Below are 18,090 nucleotides of genomic sequence, written 5' to 3'. Positions count from 1 at the left end.
GATACATTTATTCAGCAACTGTACAATAACTATGCATATACTACTGCAAGATAAGAGCTGCTGACAGCATATAAAGTCGAGATTAACCCACTTTATTAATGTACAGGTACAAAAACCTCAATTAGTCTATCAATTAGTCTAAGTGGAGCTTAGGCTTACCGATGTTAGGGAAAAAAGGGTCATTTGACCGTTGCCGAATCATGGCCTGCATCTGCCTTTGCTGTTGTTGCTCCTGTCTCTCTTGATCCAGCAGATCTTGAAGAAGAAGGGGCTGCTCATCTAACAGAAGAGGTCTGTTCTGTTGCACTTGAGACCCCTGTTGCCCTGTGGCCCCAGGATTGAACATGCCCTGTTGAGATTGTGGGTTTAAGGAATGGGGAACAGGCTGCTGACCGCCAGCTAAAGGCAGGTTCAGATCCACTTGTTGTCCTTGTGAAGATCCAAACCCTTGAATTGGTACCTGCTGGTTCCCAGACTGCATCACATTTGGGTTACCTAAAATTGCCCCTTGGGCTAGAGGTGGATCTACCCTGTGCCCCATTGTTACTCCAGGGTTTATCCCGTGATCTTGGGGTTGTCCTTGCAGCATCACCATACTCATGTTTGAGCCAAGATTAGTCTGGGCATCAGCGTCACACGAGACCGGAGAAATTATGGATTCACTCCTAGTTTCATCTAGTTTTTCTTTGATCAACAGGCTTGACAACACTGGACCAGTTCCAGGTTGTACATCTGCACAAGACTCCTCAAACAGAACAGAGACATCTTGACCACTTTTACTACTCATAGGTTGATGCTCATCCACTGAGGTTCCAAGACCTTGGCTCTCAGTTTTAATAGTTCTTTCAGACTGAGAATCTAGGACCTCTTTTGACAGACTGTTTTCAAGTTTGACATTACTAGGACTTTGTATGGCCTCTGATTTAGGTTGAGCTGAGGACATACCTTCGCATCTGGAATTTCTTTTTTCAGACAAGGCCTTCTGAAGATCTGGGGTGTCCCCATGGTCATCTTCTATGTGATCACTCAGATCCAGTTCTTCATTAAACATATCTTTTTTGTCTCCAAGGTTCTCAGGATCTGCATAAGCAATTAGATCAAACTTTCCAGATTCCAGAAGATCATCAAGGTGAAGGTCATTTGTTTCCAGGTCTAAATCTTTGCCATCATCTGCATCAAGGTTTAGGTTGTCCAGGTCATCGTCAACCAGGTCTTTGACCTCCACATCATCAAGGTCCTTCACAGCAGAATCATCCGTTTCTAGCTTCTCAACACCATCACTGCATGGCAATGAAATTTCCTCTGTTGGACCAGAGGTTGTGACAGGGAGTAGTGCAGATTCACTGGGAGTAACTGAATCACTACTGACCGAATGGCTAAGTGGTGCTGCCAATGCAGTCTGTTGTGGAACTGTATTTGTATGGTGATGAAGATTATCCATATTAGTTGAAGTCTGCATGTGACTGACTGATGCTTGCCGTGACATGCCCAACATCGGATCCACAATTCTGGGACCTTGGTTTCCAGTAAATGCCATATTTTGGCCTCCCATGAAGCCATGAGGGAGTCTCTGAGGATGATTATGATGATCCAAAGCATTAGGTGGCCCAAAAGGTAGTCTGACTCTGTTCTCTGGAGCCCTGTGACAAAGTTCAATAAATGGTTGACCCATTATATTATGTTGTTGCATTGGAAGGCCACGTGGTGGAAAATGCTGGGGAAGGCCCATCTGATGATTATTGCCTATTGGCCTAACAATGTCAACAGAAAGAGGTCTTCTCATATGTGGTGGAATATTGTCAACCATTGGTCCACCTTGTATCTGGTGAGGGGCCCTAAGGAACTGTTCTTGGTTTGGAGCTCCAGGAGGAAATCCAAATCTGGAAGGAATTAGGTTTGAAGAGAACTTGAACATGAAATGAATTACTAGTTTGACATAACAACTGATAGAGAAAAAAAACGTACCTTTGTCCTTGCGGTCTCATGCCCATGTTGTTCAGGTCTCTGGGGAATGGTGGTCGGGAGCACTGGGGTTCATCAGACATGGACCCATGTTGATCAGCAAGGAAAGTTCCAGGAAATCTTTGTCCAGCATGAACTGGTGATGATCTCATAGTACCTGGATAAGGAGGTGGGGGTCTACCAAAAATATCATTCTGAGGTCCAGAATTGTCCTGTGACCAATGCCTTGGAGTCCCAGGTGCAGCAGTAGCAGTTGTCTCCTGAAGTCCCTTTTCTTGTCTGATTGCACTTTTCTGCTGCTGCTGTTTAAGAATTAACTGCCGTAGTCTTTGGCGCTAAAAAGGAGCAATAACAGTATACAATCAATATCACGTCATTAAAAAACATAAAAATAGATAGGGTAGTATTCTCTAATGAAAAAAAAAAAATACTTAATATGTTTTCAGACCTGTTTAATTTTCTCTTCAGTCTCTCCAAGTGGTGGTTGCATTGTGTTCTGTGAATCCGATGGGTTGCCTGTGTTTACTGAAACATCATGTGACAATCTTTCCCCTGCTTGCGAACATGACGTTAGTGAAGCTTGTTCAAATGGATCATGAATAGGTGTCTGGTTAGGATTTGTCTGTTGTAGGGAGAGTCCTTCTGAAATGACAGGATGTTTGATGGTTTGAGAATCAGGGGCACAGGGACGAGAAAATGGGTCCTGCATCCTACTTTGTGTTTGATGACCAAGTGGATCTGTTTGATGGGCCACAAAGTTTACTCTGGGATTTGGTCTGGAGAAGGCTTCCGGGCCAGCTCCAGGACGTGGGGTACCAGGAGGCTGAGAATATGGGTCGGGAAGAACTGGCCTTGGTGTTCCTGGTGACTGATCATAAATTTCATTTTTGACTGGTCTAGGAGTTCCAGGAGGCTGTGAAAAGGGATCTGAGGTTCTCTGATTACCTGGTGATTTAGGGTATCTCTCTCCAGGAGAAGGCCTTGGAGTACCTGGCATCTGAGCATATGGATCAATAGCATGAGATGGAGATTGTCTGTGACTATTATTAGGTTGTGACTGAGAAAACTGATCAATTGTTGCAGATCTAGGTGTGGATGGTGGCAACGGATATGGATCAGAGTGTGGTCTTGGGGTACCAGGCATCTGGGCATATGGATCATGAGGTCTTGGAGTACCAGGAGGCTGAGCGTATGGATCAGGCATTTGTTGAGGGTAATCTGGTCTAGGTGTAGATGGTGCCTGTGAATATAGATCTCGTTGAGGGTGTCTGCTCATGGCCAATGGTTGGGCAAAAGGACCTCCTTGTCCTGGACGCATCATTCTGCCCTCATTATTGAAACCATCTCCCATTGATGGATGAGGTGTGAGAGGCTGATGTGAATAAGGGTCAGAGTGTTGAACTTGAGAGAAAGTGTCAGATGACCCCCTTCTCATGCCTTGCTGCCCTGTGTTGAATGAGTCTTGCTGTAATTGGGAAGGAGGCATGGGTGTTTTGAACACTGGCACAGACCCAGACTCATTACTCCCTGGAATAGGTGTTAACAGTGGCCTAGAGTAGGGGTCAGAAAGAACCATGCGGCTATGGGCCATGCGCTGGTACACCTCTGTTCTTTGGCCTGGCCTGGAAAAATTATCTCCAGGTATGACATTACTGATGAAGTGTCGTCCTTGTTGCTCAGATAATGATACTGGTCTGGGTGGACACATAGGTTTCACAAATGGGTCTGTTGGTCGAGGTGTGTCTGGAGGCTTTGCATATGGGTCGGTGCTGGCAGATGTTGGAGACCCAAAGGAGTCATGGGCTGGTGAGGGCCTACTCTTTTCTTGCATGTCAGAAAAAGAACCTCTGCGAGGCGTGCTTGACCCAGATGGTGGTGGCCTTGGGGTTCCCACCATTTTGCCATATGGATCCCATGGAGAGGAAGGACGGGATCCAGATGATTCAGGTGAAAACATCTGAGGAGACTGAGGCTGAGATGAGGGTCCCTGTGGGTACTGAGTTTCTTGGGTAGGGGTCTTTGCTGTGGATGAAGGGGGTGGAAGTTGTGGACGCAGAAATACATCATCTGTTGATGCACCTGATGTTGCGGTTCCAGGCATTTGAGTCCTTGTAAAGCCATCTTTGGGGGTTAATGCTTGCAAAGGAGAAGTGTTGCCACTACTGGTTTGAGTTGTCACTGGACTCTGACTACCACTATTAGAGGTGTCTCCACTGAATTGCTGTTGTTGCTGCTGTTTCTGAAGTTGCTGCTGCTCACTTTTAACTTGTTCTAACTTTTGCGTGGCTTCAATTTTTGCCTGTTGTTTGCTCTTTTGTCTCATTTGCTGCCATGGAAAAAAAAGAAAGAAAAAAGATACGAGTTAATTAAGCCAATGCACTTATATATTCCCCTAGTTGGTCTTGTGGGTCAGATGAGTACCAGAACTGTACCTCAACCCGAGATCCTAAGAATGTTGAATGTAATGTCTAAAAAGTGTGACGATACAATGACCAGTTACATGCATATGCATAATAAAATATAAACATTATACTTATTTACCATTTAATTTTTAAAGCAACATTGACTTACACTGTTATTTCCACTTACAATGTCTCAAAGACTAAGATGCAAAGCTTCGTCATATGTCCAGGCATACTCCATTTCATTCTGAGAAATGAGTATCCCTGAATTCACATCCTATAATAAATGCCTAGACTGAATTAAAAATGGCTATTAAATAACTAATTGTGATTAAAGATTATATTATGCCAATTTCTTTTTTTTAACTGTTTTACACAACACAGTCTTAAAAGGTTAGTTCACCCAAAAATGAAAATTCTATCATTAATTACTCACCCTCATGTCAGTGCAAACAGTAATAATTTCATTCATATTTGGAATACAAATGAAGATCTTTTTGATGAAATTTGAGATCTTTCTGTCCCTCCATAGACAGCCTACGCAACAGAAACTTTGATGCTTCAAAAAGTTCATAAAGAGATCGTAAAACTAATCCAAATGTATTAAGTGGTTTAATTCAAATTTTCTGAACAGACACGATCGCTTTATCTGATGAACAGGGTGAGGGTGAGTAATTAATGACAGAATTTTCATCTTTGGGTGAACTAACCCTTCAAAGTCTAGTATTTGCAATGAAACATCCCATGGGATGTAAATCACCTGTCTGAACTTCCACTCTTGTTCATGCTCAGATTCTTTGTGCTTGAGCGGATCCTTGAAGAGCAGCTCTGGGTCCATGGGAACACTGGGATCGAAGGGATCAACTGGCTGCTGCTGTTGCTGTCTTTTCATTGTGTCATTAGACAACTGAACTTTGTTTATACGAAGGGCTGCTCGGTTGTCTCTAGCCTTTTGCTAGTGGGGTAGAGCCAAGTGAAAAAGTCAAAACTTTTGATATAAATACAAAACTATATAACAGGGCTATTCAACTGGCGAACAGCCCTAACTATATAAACAGGGCTATTCAACTTCAATTCCGGCCTGCCAATCATCTTCATCCGGCCCGTGGGCACCCACACCACTAATCCTACCCAAGACTACCAAGCGTATTATATGCACACCAAAACTCATTTTGGTGTATATTTTCTACGAGATTATACGCACGTACTATTGATGCGCATTCTCATGTGATCGGGTTGGGTGGCTGCAATGGCGCCTGCAGCTGCACTGTTCGTACCAGGCATGCTCCTCCAATACAGTATTCCATGCAAATTTTTCTGCAGTTATTATGTGTGTCCCGTATTTCTGTCGACTGAACCAGCTATGCCAATCATTCGTGAATTAATCATTTTTTTTATCCTGATTCTTTCTTTTCCGTGAATTGGCCGAACGTGCTTGCATAACGATCTGAAACGATTTGGATTCATTCGGACCACTCTGTCACTGAGTCATCTGAAGTTGTTTCTCGGTCAGTAACAACAAATACAGAACAACGAACGCTGTTTTCAGGCATTTCACTAGTTTTAGTATTTAATTTAAACTACGCAGCACAGCACGAAAGCTTAAAGGAGTTGCGTTTATTCCCGGTCACCATTATTAAACAGCGTTGTGACATCCAGTAAGAAACATTTCAATTCGACACACACTTCTTGGTTTCAAACCACAAAACACTCGATGATTAAACTAGATTTAAATCGGATGAAACGGCTTCAACATTCCCAACAATGAGGAAAACAGGAGAAATGTGCCATGAATGAAGCCTTAAATCCCCAAATCACCACACGGCCCTCAAATGAAACTACTTGAATAGCCCTGCTATATAACATTAGGGTTTATGAGGATTAATAAAAGAGTATCTTACCACATAAGGTGCCCTTTCCTGAGAACTAGCTTTCCTCCATAACTTTGCAATTTGCTTCACTCTAGTTGCCCAATCTGTGAAAAAAGTCAGATGGTTGGTCTCTAACTTGACTCAAGTTGGCAATTCTACTTGAGGAGGACAATCCATTCACCTGGAAATTCATCTTGAAGGTTAGGGAAATTCATATTGGTGTAAAGAACAGGAGCCACAGTGGCCATTTCACCAAGAGTTTCCTCTTTCTCCCACTTTAAGGTGCTCCTCTGAGCATTGGACATGGTGTCAGTCTCCACCTCTGATGGAGGGACAGATCCAGGCACGGAAACAGGGGAAGCCCAAGGACCAATCACATCACCCCCTATCTGGCTGAATTTCTTCTCCCTGTCGTGACACATCAAGCCAATAAGTGTCTTTTTTCATAAAACACAGAAACTATATAGATTTTTAAACAGAAATGCCAGTACCAATCTATGTTACTCTGAATCTGAATTCACTCACCTCATATTTTCTGGAAAAGGCATGCGATGGATGGAAGAAAATGTGCCAGACACTCCAGCTCCAGGAATCATGGGGTTTGGAGGAAAGTGGGTGTTTGGCCCCATCATGCCATTCATCATAGGCATGCGTGGGAACATTCTACCAGCATCTCCTGCAAATGAGACCATGGAGAAACATGCACTCTCTTAAGCTGTGCACCTTACATGTGATACTCAAGCACAGAACAACATTACATCTGTGTGGTTTATTTGACAGTTCATATGAAGAAATAATGCAAACAACTTGATACCTGGGTTCTGGAGAGACATTGCTGTGGCTGAGGTGTCGGGGGCAGTGTTGGGCGGATGAAGAGGTTGAGGTGGCTGACTGGCACTTGGACTGAGCACTGCTGTGAATAAGTCTTCCACGTCCTTACCCTCCAGTTCTAAATGGAATGAATAGTATGTATGTAACCTAAATATACATATCTGAAATAATTTTTTTATTTGGTTGATTTACCAATTTGAAAATAGGTATTTTTTAATATAGTATTTTTTAAGAATTTGGTGAATACTGTTAAAAGTTAAAATTGATGCATTGAATTTACATTGTTAGAGTATGACTCATCATGAATCATCAATGCATTTTTACATCTCTAGCTAACACTGCATGAATACAAACTTGTGCTGAAATATCCAGCAAGACATTTTATCCCGTTTTCTAAATAGGAGAAATTTTCAGCAAAAGAGTGAATGACATTTAAAACATCTGCTCTTTTGTAGTATGTTGTCAAAATATTTTAGGAAGCAACAAACCTGGAATTTTGTAGAGCTTACTCAGAATGGCCCCTGTAAACAAGGAAATATAATAATAAGCAGGCTATTAATACAAAACCAAACATCCAGTGAAATTATTTGTTTGCTAAGGAAGGAACAATAAATATTCTTCATGCAATATGATTATAGGGGAACTATTATGCAAAATCCACTTTTATAAGGTGTTTGAACAAAGATGTGTGTCCAGTGTTTGAAAACAACCAGCCTATAATGGTAAAAATCCAACCACTCTTTTTTTTTTTTTTTTGAATTCCCATAAATCATAAACAGTCTCTCAAAACGCACTCTTTCAGGATTCCCTCTACTCTTACGTAAGAGTAGGGAAGCCTCGCCCATGACTGGTGACGATCTGCCCTATTAGCATAGATACCGCCCTGAGAGAGCTGCATCAGTCCGCCATTTCTGTTTACTTGCTGTAGCAGCTGGAGATGTACAATGTCTGTGCAAAAAACATTTAGAAATGTTATGTTATTGGATGTACCAATGAACATAAGAGTCTCCATAGACTCCAGGCATCTGAGCCACTGAGGACACCGTGGTTGAATTTAATATATGAAGGAAATGTACCGACAAAAGTTAGTGAAGTGTTATATATTTTCGCAAATTTTTTTACACCGGTGTGCCGATTTGTGCTACCCGCTCAGATTTTGCTACCTCCCATTAAAAATATAGTGTTGGTAGCACAATCTGATAAGTAGCATTATTCGTCAGAACACCGGACTGCTTCATAAACGAGGGTCAGTTCAACAGTGGATTTGCACAAAAGATCAACATGACAGTACATGCGATGATTTGAATCAAATCAACTCTACAACAACTACAAAAATGTATGCACTAACCATTCAGAAACATCCAGTTGCATTCTAAAAGTTAAATTCTTCCTGAGTCTCTCAATCAGCCTCCAACTCCGGTTTGAACATGTAAGGCTGAATATCACTACAATTTCTGACATTTTTTTGTTTGCGAGAGATTCTCCTGTTGTTGTTGTTGTTAAGTTGTTAAAGCTCCACCTTCGTCTGGAAAGGGTGCCAGGAGCAGAAGCTCATTTGCATTTAAGGGACACACTCAAAAACGGCGTGTTTTCGCTCACACCCTAATAGGGGAAGATTTGACAAGCTATAAAAAATGATCTGTGGGGAATTTTGAGCTGAAATTTCAAAGACACATTCTGGGGACACCCAAGACTTGTATTACATCTTTGAAAAGGGCCATAATAGGTCCCCTTTAATATTTTAATAAGATGATGCCAGATACCAAAATCAAATTTATGAGAAAATCGATCAGATATCTGTGATAAAACACGCATGTCACACACACACATTTGAGCGTCTTGTTTTCCTTTTAATGGCTGTTGGCAAATCCACTTGAAGGTGCTGTGTGACAGCTGTCGTAAAATGAAGGATCGGGCTTAGGATAGCATTACCGATCAAAAAAAAAAAAAAAAAAAGCTCAATAATGACACGATACAGATTGGCTCGGGACAGCCAAGCAAGGATAACATATGTAATTCAGATGTAGTGTATTGTGAGAAATGCAGCACAAAAAAGAAAATAACTGTTTTCATAAAAAAAATAAAATAAATAAAAAAAAATCAATTAAAGTGCAAGTAACATGACTCTTACCATCAGAAACCATCTTGTCCAGCTCAGGACTCAGTATTACATCGAGAGGTTCTTCCTGTAGTGGCCTAGACCCCCGAGAAGGGCCAGGATGAGGGGAAGCTGACTGATCATCTGGTAGGGTGCCAATGTCCAAACCAGCTAGGAGATAAAGTTAAACAGCTAGTCTCAAACTTTGTTTTTCGGCAGATTTTTGTGAGTTAAGTTGTGTATTCAGTAGAGCTAAGAAACTGAGCTGTCATTCTTTAAACACCTAAATCAGTTGATACACAACTTATTTTCTACTGTGTCTTTGCTATGATAAGAAAGTAAAAAAAAAAAGCAGTTGGAGACTGAGGACTGATACTTCATGTCATGGTAAAATGAGGAAAAGTTATTTTCTCTCTCTCTCTCTCTCTCTCTCTCTCTCTCTCTCGCTTATCCTATCAACCAACTCAATTTTCCAAGAAACAGTAACCCAATTAGTGTTGCCTGCTCAACAGAGTGTGATAAAAGCCCCTTAAAAAATTGACGATTTCATCATTGCATATCATTTCCCATTAGAATATCTAAGAGCTTAATCAATGAAAAGCAAGCAATTGCAATGATTAATCATAATAAATGTCATCAACATAAAAAAGTCAGCTTTGGAAAGCTTGGCAGTGGCAATTAGATCGCTGTATTTTTACTTTGTACAGACAGTGCAGGCTTCCGTGTTCTCATCAGAACGCTCCTCAGTATTGATGCAGGAGCCGGCGTTCTGATGTAGGACATGGAAGCCTGCACTGTCTCAGACTGACGGGGAGAGACGAAAGAAATCGAATGAATGAAATAGTTATTTTTGTTTTGTTTTTGCACACAAAAAGTGTTCTCATTGCTTCATAACATTAAGGTTTTGGTTTTTTTTTTTCTCTTCAAAATTCTCATTTCATCCAAAATATCTTAATTTGTGTTCCGAAGATGAACGAAGGTCTTAAGGGTGTGGGAAGACATGAGGGTGAGTAATTAATGACATAATTTTCATTTTCTGGTGAACTAACCCTTTAACAAACTGACTCAGATTAAAAAGCTTTTTTTTTTTCTTTTTTTTTTTACAGTGTATAATGTTTAAGTATCACAACTATAATTATGAAACAGTCCAGGTTTTAATGTTTATTCTGATGCAATGCCTGACAGTGCCTAACTACCATTTTAAGTGCATTACCATATAAACATTTTTTTTTTTTTTTGAAGTTGAAGGATAAGTTGAAATTCAGCATGCTGTCAATAGAGTTTAAGTTGTGTTGCACACGAAACATTCCTCTAAACAAATCACCATGACATTTACTACCAAGCAGGTAACCAAACCCTTATATTTACATATATATTGCACACAGAGGTTACGCTACAAATAATAATCTGTCACTTTGACAAATTGGGTTGTACATTTTTTGTCATGTTCTGTCTATCCATCTGTAAAATATTGTAACATTTGGTATTTTAAATGAGACCACAAAAAACTTCAGTGATAAGGGTAGTCTTATCAAGCGCTGTGTTCGGTATCTTTTTATTTTGCTCTCAAAATTTCTTTGCACAACCCAAAAAAATTGCTTAAAATATTGTAAATTATGTTTTTCGTTTTTTTTTTTTTAGTTAACACCACCTCTGATTTCTAGGTTTAAACATTATACATTAAAGGGAAACTATAAGCAGTAAAACATTTTTTTTCCCTAACTCTTTAGAGCTTGCTTTCACACACTGAAGCAGTTACATCACTCACAAACCACTGATTTCTCCACAGCAAGGACACTCCACAGAGAGAAGGGAATGTGTCCTTGCCAACTAAAAAGCTGGCAATTGTGAAGAAATAAAATTATCAACTAAATTAGACCCTGGAGAAAAGAAATAGGACTAAACAGCACATTTCAGTAAAATGTCACAGATTGCAAACAATCACAGCTGCCAACTAAGGTACAGTAGCAGCCAAACCCAACATCCATCCAAGGAGAGTTTAGTTCCCACCTCAGTGTCACAACAGGGTCATGTGCAAGAAAACATGCGGTTTGTTTGTTTGTGGTTAGTAGAAAGCCAAAGCGAAGTGCATGTGTGTGTGTGTTTGTCTGTCAGGAAAGGGATCATGCAGAAACTGGCACAACAAAAAATCTGAGGGCCTGTTTGGGGGCCGAGAGGCCAGGAGAGGGGGGCAGCTCTACTTCTACAGCCAGAAAGGCTGTGCCTACAGGGCTCTTACCGAATGGAGAGGGGGAACTGTCCACCTGGAAAGGGCATAAATCAAGACCTACAAGAACCCAAACCAGATAAAACCAAATAATTATAAAACAGAAATGCAAAGAAGAAAAATCAATGTAAAAAAAAAAAAAAAAGGAGGAGTATGCTAAGACAACAAATAAAGAGAAACAGAGCAAACCAGGTAAAATGTGAAATGCAAGTGTGAAAATGTGAAAGAAAAGAGGAGATGCAATTGTGAAGGCACACGATTACAGGTGACCTTTCTGGGATTGTTAGAGCATCTGCAGAGTGAAGAGAGAAGGAAGACTATCCCTCGGCCAGATCTCGGGACTGAGTCTACCTGATTCAGGGCCTGGCTTGACCAGGTCATCGGACAGCATTCCCAGGAGATCATCATCTGAATGTAGAACCAGCTCGGCTAAGGGATCCTCCACATTGGCTAGAGATCAAGAAGACAAGCGTTTTCTGAGCACGAGTATCCATACTACACACCAAGTGATCTTGATTAAATGATATCAAAGGCTGGGCGGTAAGACCTATTTACTGTGCCGGATGGACTTCTTTATAATAGGAGTGTGACTTCTGTCAGTTGGACATGGTTTAGATTTCAAAAACAATGGGCCTCATTCATGAAACTTACGTAAATATAGGAGTAATTTCGGAGCAATTTGCACGTAAAACAGACCTTCCTGGAAACTTTCCTCTGATTCAAATGCTTCGTAAACATCGGATTTGATAGTTAAACGTGTATGTTAATGAATTCCAATCAAGTAAATAGGGCGCACGTGCACGCCCATTCACAATTAGCACAAACCCCGCCTCCGAATTACAACTATGTAAATTATGCGTCCAGGAATGCTGTGGAACGCTGACTCTATATTGCATAAATGCTAAGAGACTAACTATGCTAATTAACGTGTGTCCGCCAAAGAATTTTTAGCCATCTAAATGCCAGGCGCTCTTCTGAAAACAGCCAGCTGGCTTGAGAGGGCTTTGGAGGTGCAGAGGTTCCAGCTGAAACACTTTAGTTGCTATGATGTTATGGTTTATACCACACAGTAATGTGTTACTAGTATCTCATTTTGAAGAATATTACTGAATATAAAAATGCAGTAACGAGCAATATTAACTTCTCCATTGTTGTTCATTCATTCATCCCTCCTCCACTGAATTAGTGACAGTATCAAGTGCTGCGTTTTACCCAAAGTTGAAGAGTTTTCAACTTTCAGCTACAAAAGAAGACAGGGCAAACAACCTAGTGAAATATTATTATGGTACATAGTGCATCAAAATAATGCGTCATCAGTTGGCCTAAAAATTACAGAACATTCAAAAGTTTTACGCACCATTTACATGTGGTAGGGAGCAGATTCGTTCTGCTCGTGTTTCATGAATGAGGCCCATTAAACAAAACTATACACTATGTCATGAGGCTCTGATCCAAAACCAAGTAAACTGCCTTTGAAGCATTTTAAAGTCACCATAAAATCTGAATTGTGAACTTTTTTTTTTTTTTTTACGGAATACTGCAGTGTTAATTATAAATGATTTATCTGTGCACATATAAAAAAAAAAAAAAAAAAAAAGTGCCTTCATTATCTTTAATCAAAAACATTAACTTTCCCTCGCAACAGCACCTCTTCTCTGATGAAGTGCGCACTGGCGCGAGAATGGGACAATAACCTCCTCTCCACTCCAGCAACCTGTCACTCATGAGATTGCAGTTATTAGCAAATGTAAAACATAGCAGGTCACTAAATTTTGGAACAGAGCCACACGGTTACATATTAAAAAAAATAAAGTAAAAAAAATTACTTGTGTTGCTGTATCCACCTTAAACATTGAGGGTGACATCCAACAGAATAAAAAAGGGGTTTTCAATGACATTCGCACCATTGGTACAAGATTTTAGTCATACTGCCCAAAATCATAAGGTTAACCGAAATATTCTTTATAATTTTGTTCTTTACAATCAAGCTTTCAGTAGCATTAAATGTGTAAATATGCATGCATAATAAGATTCCCAAATCAAAAACTTGTTTCAAGACTAAAACTCCATGAAAGTGTTAAATAGGAGAATCTGGAGAGCAAGAGAGGCTTTGCTCTATGGAAGATGAAAATCTCTAAGGACAAACAAGCAGCCCTGAAAGCCTTCAAATAGCTTTGTGATTGCTCTCCAAACGAATACGCACAAGCCTTCTAAACACTGAACTGTGACTGCCAGCTTTCTATCCTCCCAGAGAGCTTCGACAGGGAATTCAGAAAAGTGCTGGCAAATTGGGTTTTAAAAACATTTTAGTTTGTCTGCGAGCAGAGGTCTGCTGGGTTGGGTGTAAATGAGGGTTGACAGAACTGAGGATAAGGAGAAATGGTAAAGAATGAGGTGTCTGAACAAGCTCTTCAGCCTATAAGAGTATGCAAATAAGGGTTGAAGAGGGCACAGAATGAGCACAAGGGCGCAAAACAAGTTCATTTGTTAAGTGCTTCTTCTTTAGTCCCTGTGGCAAAAAGATGAACCGAGACAGTAATGCAATCCACTGTAGGTTGTGTAATGCATTCAGTGTGTGCAGAGGGGAAAGCGGGAGGTACGGTGATAATGTGCATTATACTTCCCTGCAGAATTCACTGCAGTCTAGAGCAGAAAAATGTGACCTGACGGATCAGAGCATGAGGAAAAATCCTCTCTAAACAAAGGCAGTTCACAGACTGGAACTTCTTAGGTATTTGGGCAGCACTGTGATATGCATTATATATATATATATATATATTCATATATATTCATATTCTGGAGCTATATTTATATTTCTAAACATAAAGAGTGAGCTGAACATACGCAGTGGCCCTGCTTTAGATGAGACTGGAGTGGAAGTGGTACTCAGAAGTGGGTCAGACAAAGGATCCAGGAAGCTGCTGCTCTGTGATTTGCTGTCTGCATGACTGGCTTCTTCCTCCACAAGCCCTGTCTCCAGAGCCGACTTGGTCTTCTTGCTTTTATCCAGAAGTTCTTTCCCAAAAAATGCCTCCTGTAACACAAACATGTACACAAGTTAATACCACAGGCTCTGGTAATACATCATGCACAAGCACAAGTTGTGTTTGCCTGTGCAAAAACAGCAAAAACTGCAATAAAAAAAATGCAAAAAAAAAAAAAGCAAAAAAAAAAAAAAAAAAAAAAAAAAATAAAATGCCATGTACTGTAAATAGAAAAAAAAAAATCTAAGTTGTAAACAAAACAAAGATTATTGGAATAGGTTTTTACAAGAAAATACTATTAGAGTTTTTCTTCAAAATGTCATGTTTAATTCAATGTTACTTGCCATTTCTTTGTAAACATTTATGAAATTTACAAGCAATTTCTGAGTGAAAATTGTTTTTACACTTTTTTTTCTCCAGTGTGGGTGGTTTCTAGTGCATAGCTATGTATTTGCTAGGGTGTTCTGCATAGTTGTTAGTTGATTTGTAGGGTCATCTGAGTGGTAACTGCAAGTCTCTATGATATTGTGCTGTCTAGATATGGCTCAGGTCCTATGCTGTTTTTTTTTCCTGCCAATTTTGTGATCCACCATGTGAAAATCGTAGTTTTTCTTTGCAGCACTTTCTGTATTTGTTTTTTGCTGTGAATGTCGAAAGGCTGCTACAGTGCTACACGATAAAGCAAGTCTGTAGCACTTCAGAATTGCTAACAGTACCAAACTATCAATACGATGATTCCCTGCTGTGTTAAAACATTAAAGGCCTACTTGTGCTTCAATTTAAATCACGGATTCAAGACATTCCTCTGGTGACAACCTTTAAGTCTGATTTCAGGTTTGACAAACAGGAACGCCTAAAGTGACAGCTGTTACAGTTAATGCATCACTGCATCTCCATGCTGAGCATGATGGTGTTTTTAAGAGCAGTGTGTCAACCCTACACATGCTCACAAAATCCCTGATTCATTCTTCAGATCAACCACATTCAGCTTTGACATGGATACAGGGCTGCTTGTATTTACTTAGAGAACTAGTAATTAATTAGAAAATGCTTTTATCTAAAGTGACTTATGTAGTAAACTTATTACAGGTTTATTCCCCTGGAGTGGCTCATGGTTAAAATAATGTTCCAGATTCAACACAAGTTAAGCTCTATTGGCAACATGTGTGGTCTGTTCTCGATTACCAAAGAAAACAATTTAGAGTCCAGTTTGAAAAAAACAAGCAAAATAGATTTTTTTTTTTTTTTTTATGAACCAGACTGCTACTTTTAACTTACTGAGCCAACTGCTCACTAGCTAAGAATTTGGACTGAATACTCAAGTATACTCTCATATAACTGTCTATTGTTTTTGAATTGATTAATATAACCATTGTTTTATTTAAATTCAGCAAGAGAACTAGTTGGAATTATTCATTGACTGTAAGTGATCGGTAGACTACAGTTCAAGAAACATTATATAAATAGTATTGTGGGATTGACCTGTAAATACGAGGGGAAGACCTCCTCTAGTTTGGTTTTCTTCTTCCTGTATCTCTTCTTGACTTTCTCCAGAGGCTCACTAACAATGGGAGTCCCATCCACAGGAGTATCTGGTTCATTCCAACCTGGTGAAAAGATTAACTTGATGCAACAACTAAGACCAAAATAAATAAGCATCAAAACCTGTGATGTCTAGGTCATACCTTCTTCCTTTCCTGTGAAGTTCTCTGTAAGAGAGCTTGTAGAGTCTTTTTGACTGAGAGTCCGCTTGCCTTTTCCCTGTCCTGCTTTGCTCCTCTGACGCACCATAAACCCACCGATACCTAAAGAGAGAAGAAGGGGAACAAAAAATATAATTTAACTTAAAACAGACAGTAAAAAAAAAAAAAAAAAAGAAGGGAAAAAAAGAAAAACAGCTGCTGGACCCCTAAACTGGGTGATGGATGCAATCAGGAATTAATAACATGGGACCCTGGACAGTGACGTCTTGACATTCATCTCCATAATTCAGGAAGACGTATGAACTTTGGGCCAGGAGAGGGTGATTCATCATGGCTACACTCCTGGAGGAACCATTTCAGGTAAGTCTATTTCTGGTTGTGCCACACTGGCTGAGTCTGACCCGACAAACCCCACCTCAGCGCGGTCCTCTACATGGACACAGAGAGTCAGGACTGACATTTGCATTGGTTTATGTAGAGTAAATAGTGTAAACATTTCTATTGTAGGATACAGAGATGAAAACTAAATGTGATAAAATGCTAGACTAACAAAATAAAGAGCACTTCACTAATAAACATTTTTGTAGTGTGTATATATATTCACTTCTATCCAAAAAAATAAAAAAATAAATGACTGGCACACGAAGGAGTGGGGGATCTTTGAAAAACTAAAATAAGCTAGATTTGTTCAGAACATTAAAGGTCCGATATACTTCAAGCGAAATTGGAGGATGAACTGGTGTGGCATCATTTCAAACAAAATCAGGCCAAAATGAACTTGAGCTTGCCAAAGCTAACTTTCTGGAAAAGTGCTCTCTGGCTGGTAAACATCTTTGAACTTCCATTGGTCAATAACGCAATAGGTAGGTGTGCTCTGGGACTCCATATTCTTTGACATGGAAATCTACATTTCTTCTTTTGAGGCTGCCTAGGTCAGATGCGAGTAAAAACATGAACACACTGGAGAGATGCTTTGTAGTAGAAATGAAAGTTGTAATTCTAATTGAAAGCGACACTGACCCAGTTTTTTTTTTTTTTTTTTTTTTTGTTTTAATGCTTAATACTTTAAAACTGCTTGCTTTAAATGAATCTATAATATAAAATACTATATAACAGAGGTCTTCAACCCTGCTCTTGGGTTTAGAGTTTAGCTCCAACCCTCAAACACACCTGAACCAGCTAATCAAGCTTTTCAGGATCGCTTGGATGAATAAAAAATTTTCAGGGCAGCAGGTCTCCATGAGCAGTGTTGAAGACCTGCTATATAAATAAACTTGCCTTAACCTACACCACCAAAGAGTAATTGTGCATATCAAAAAATACACAGTGAACTCAGATGCAACTAGGGGTGACGTGAGGATAAAGCTGTGTCACTATATAGTGTACAGTTTTTTTTTTTTTTTTTTTTTTTTATAGAAAAAACGAAATGGAAGGCAGTGCTTAAAAAGGACATTACTTTAAAGAGATTACTTCTTTAGTCAGAAAAAGCTCAGAGAGAATGTTCTTTCCAGAGTTCTCCCCGGCTAGGAGTTTTAAAGAGCAAAGCACTGTGGGATGCTATTTAAGGTCCAGAATTTGCAGCCGCACTATTTCACAGTCCAGTGGAGCTGTCCTTTCCGATAAGTGCACCTTTCTCTCTCTCTCGCTCTCTCTCACCCGGTCTGTACGGCTTCCTTTTCCTCTTCTTGTTCCCGTCGCTGCCATCGGCCCCTTTCAGGTGGTCATCACAGGGCTCACGCTCTGGGCTGGAGTCAGATTTCCCATCACAGTCCATCGGATCGCCCTCTGCAATGCGGCCAAACAACACAGAGCACTGTAGATGCTGACAGAATATTCTCTAAACCACACAAAGATACACACACAAAAACACAGCCTGCATGACTCACTAGACAGTGTGGTTCAGTAGTTGACATTAATAACCACCACTAATAAAAACAGAACACGCACATTTGCATTCAATGCAATCCGAGTTGTATAAAGATAACAAAAACAAAGGAAGTTGGAAAGACCGA

At 40.0% G+C, this 18,090-nt stretch overlaps 1 protein-coding gene across 3 annotated transcripts in view; it reads right to left on the bottom strand.

Moving 5' to 3' along the window:
- The window catches only part of kmt2ca (lysine (K)-specific methyltransferase 2Ca), a 157,808-nt gene that overhangs the window by 20,102 nt on the left and 119,616 nt on the right, over positions 1–18,090 (bottom strand). For 2 of the 3 annotated variants that reach the window (XM_067377809.1, XM_067377810.1), the window contains exons 24-39: positions 17,735–17,863; positions 16,061–16,180; positions 15,858–15,982; positions 14,236–14,425; positions 11,743–11,841; positions 11,404–11,451; positions 9,198–9,335; positions 7,555–7,587; positions 7,050–7,184; positions 6,761–6,911; positions 6,417–6,643; positions 6,266–6,339; positions 5,125–5,319; positions 2,411–4,288; positions 1,966–2,297; positions 160–1,880 (exon numbers count right to left, since the gene is read on the bottom strand). In XM_067377809.1, the coding sequence (XP_067233910.1) occupies positions 160–1,880; positions 1,966–2,297; positions 2,411–4,288; positions 5,125–5,319; positions 6,266–6,339; positions 6,417–6,643; positions 6,761–6,911; positions 7,050–7,184; positions 7,555–7,587; positions 9,198–9,335; positions 11,404–11,451; positions 11,743–11,841; positions 14,236–14,425; positions 15,858–15,982; positions 16,061–16,180; positions 17,735–17,863 (5,595 nt within the window). The remainder of the gene's footprint in view (positions 1–159; positions 1,881–1,965; positions 2,298–2,410; positions 4,289–5,124; positions 5,320–6,265; positions 6,340–6,416; positions 6,644–6,760; positions 6,912–7,049; positions 7,185–7,554; positions 7,588–9,197; positions 9,336–11,403; positions 11,452–11,742; positions 11,842–14,235; positions 14,426–15,857; positions 15,983–16,060; positions 16,181–17,734; positions 17,864–18,090) is intronic. The other variant, XM_067377811.1, reaches the window with a different exon arrangement.

The sequence above is a fragment of the Chanodichthys erythropterus genome, chromosome 23, assembly GCF_024489055.1.
Source record: "Chanodichthys erythropterus isolate Z2021 chromosome 23, ASM2448905v1, whole genome shotgun sequence".
NCBI classification, from domain to species: domain Eukaryota; kingdom Metazoa; phylum Chordata; class Actinopteri; order Cypriniformes; family Xenocyprididae; genus Chanodichthys; species Chanodichthys erythropterus.
The sequence above is the reverse complement of the archived record's forward strand: the minus strand, read 5'-3'. Positions and strand labels throughout refer to the sequence as shown.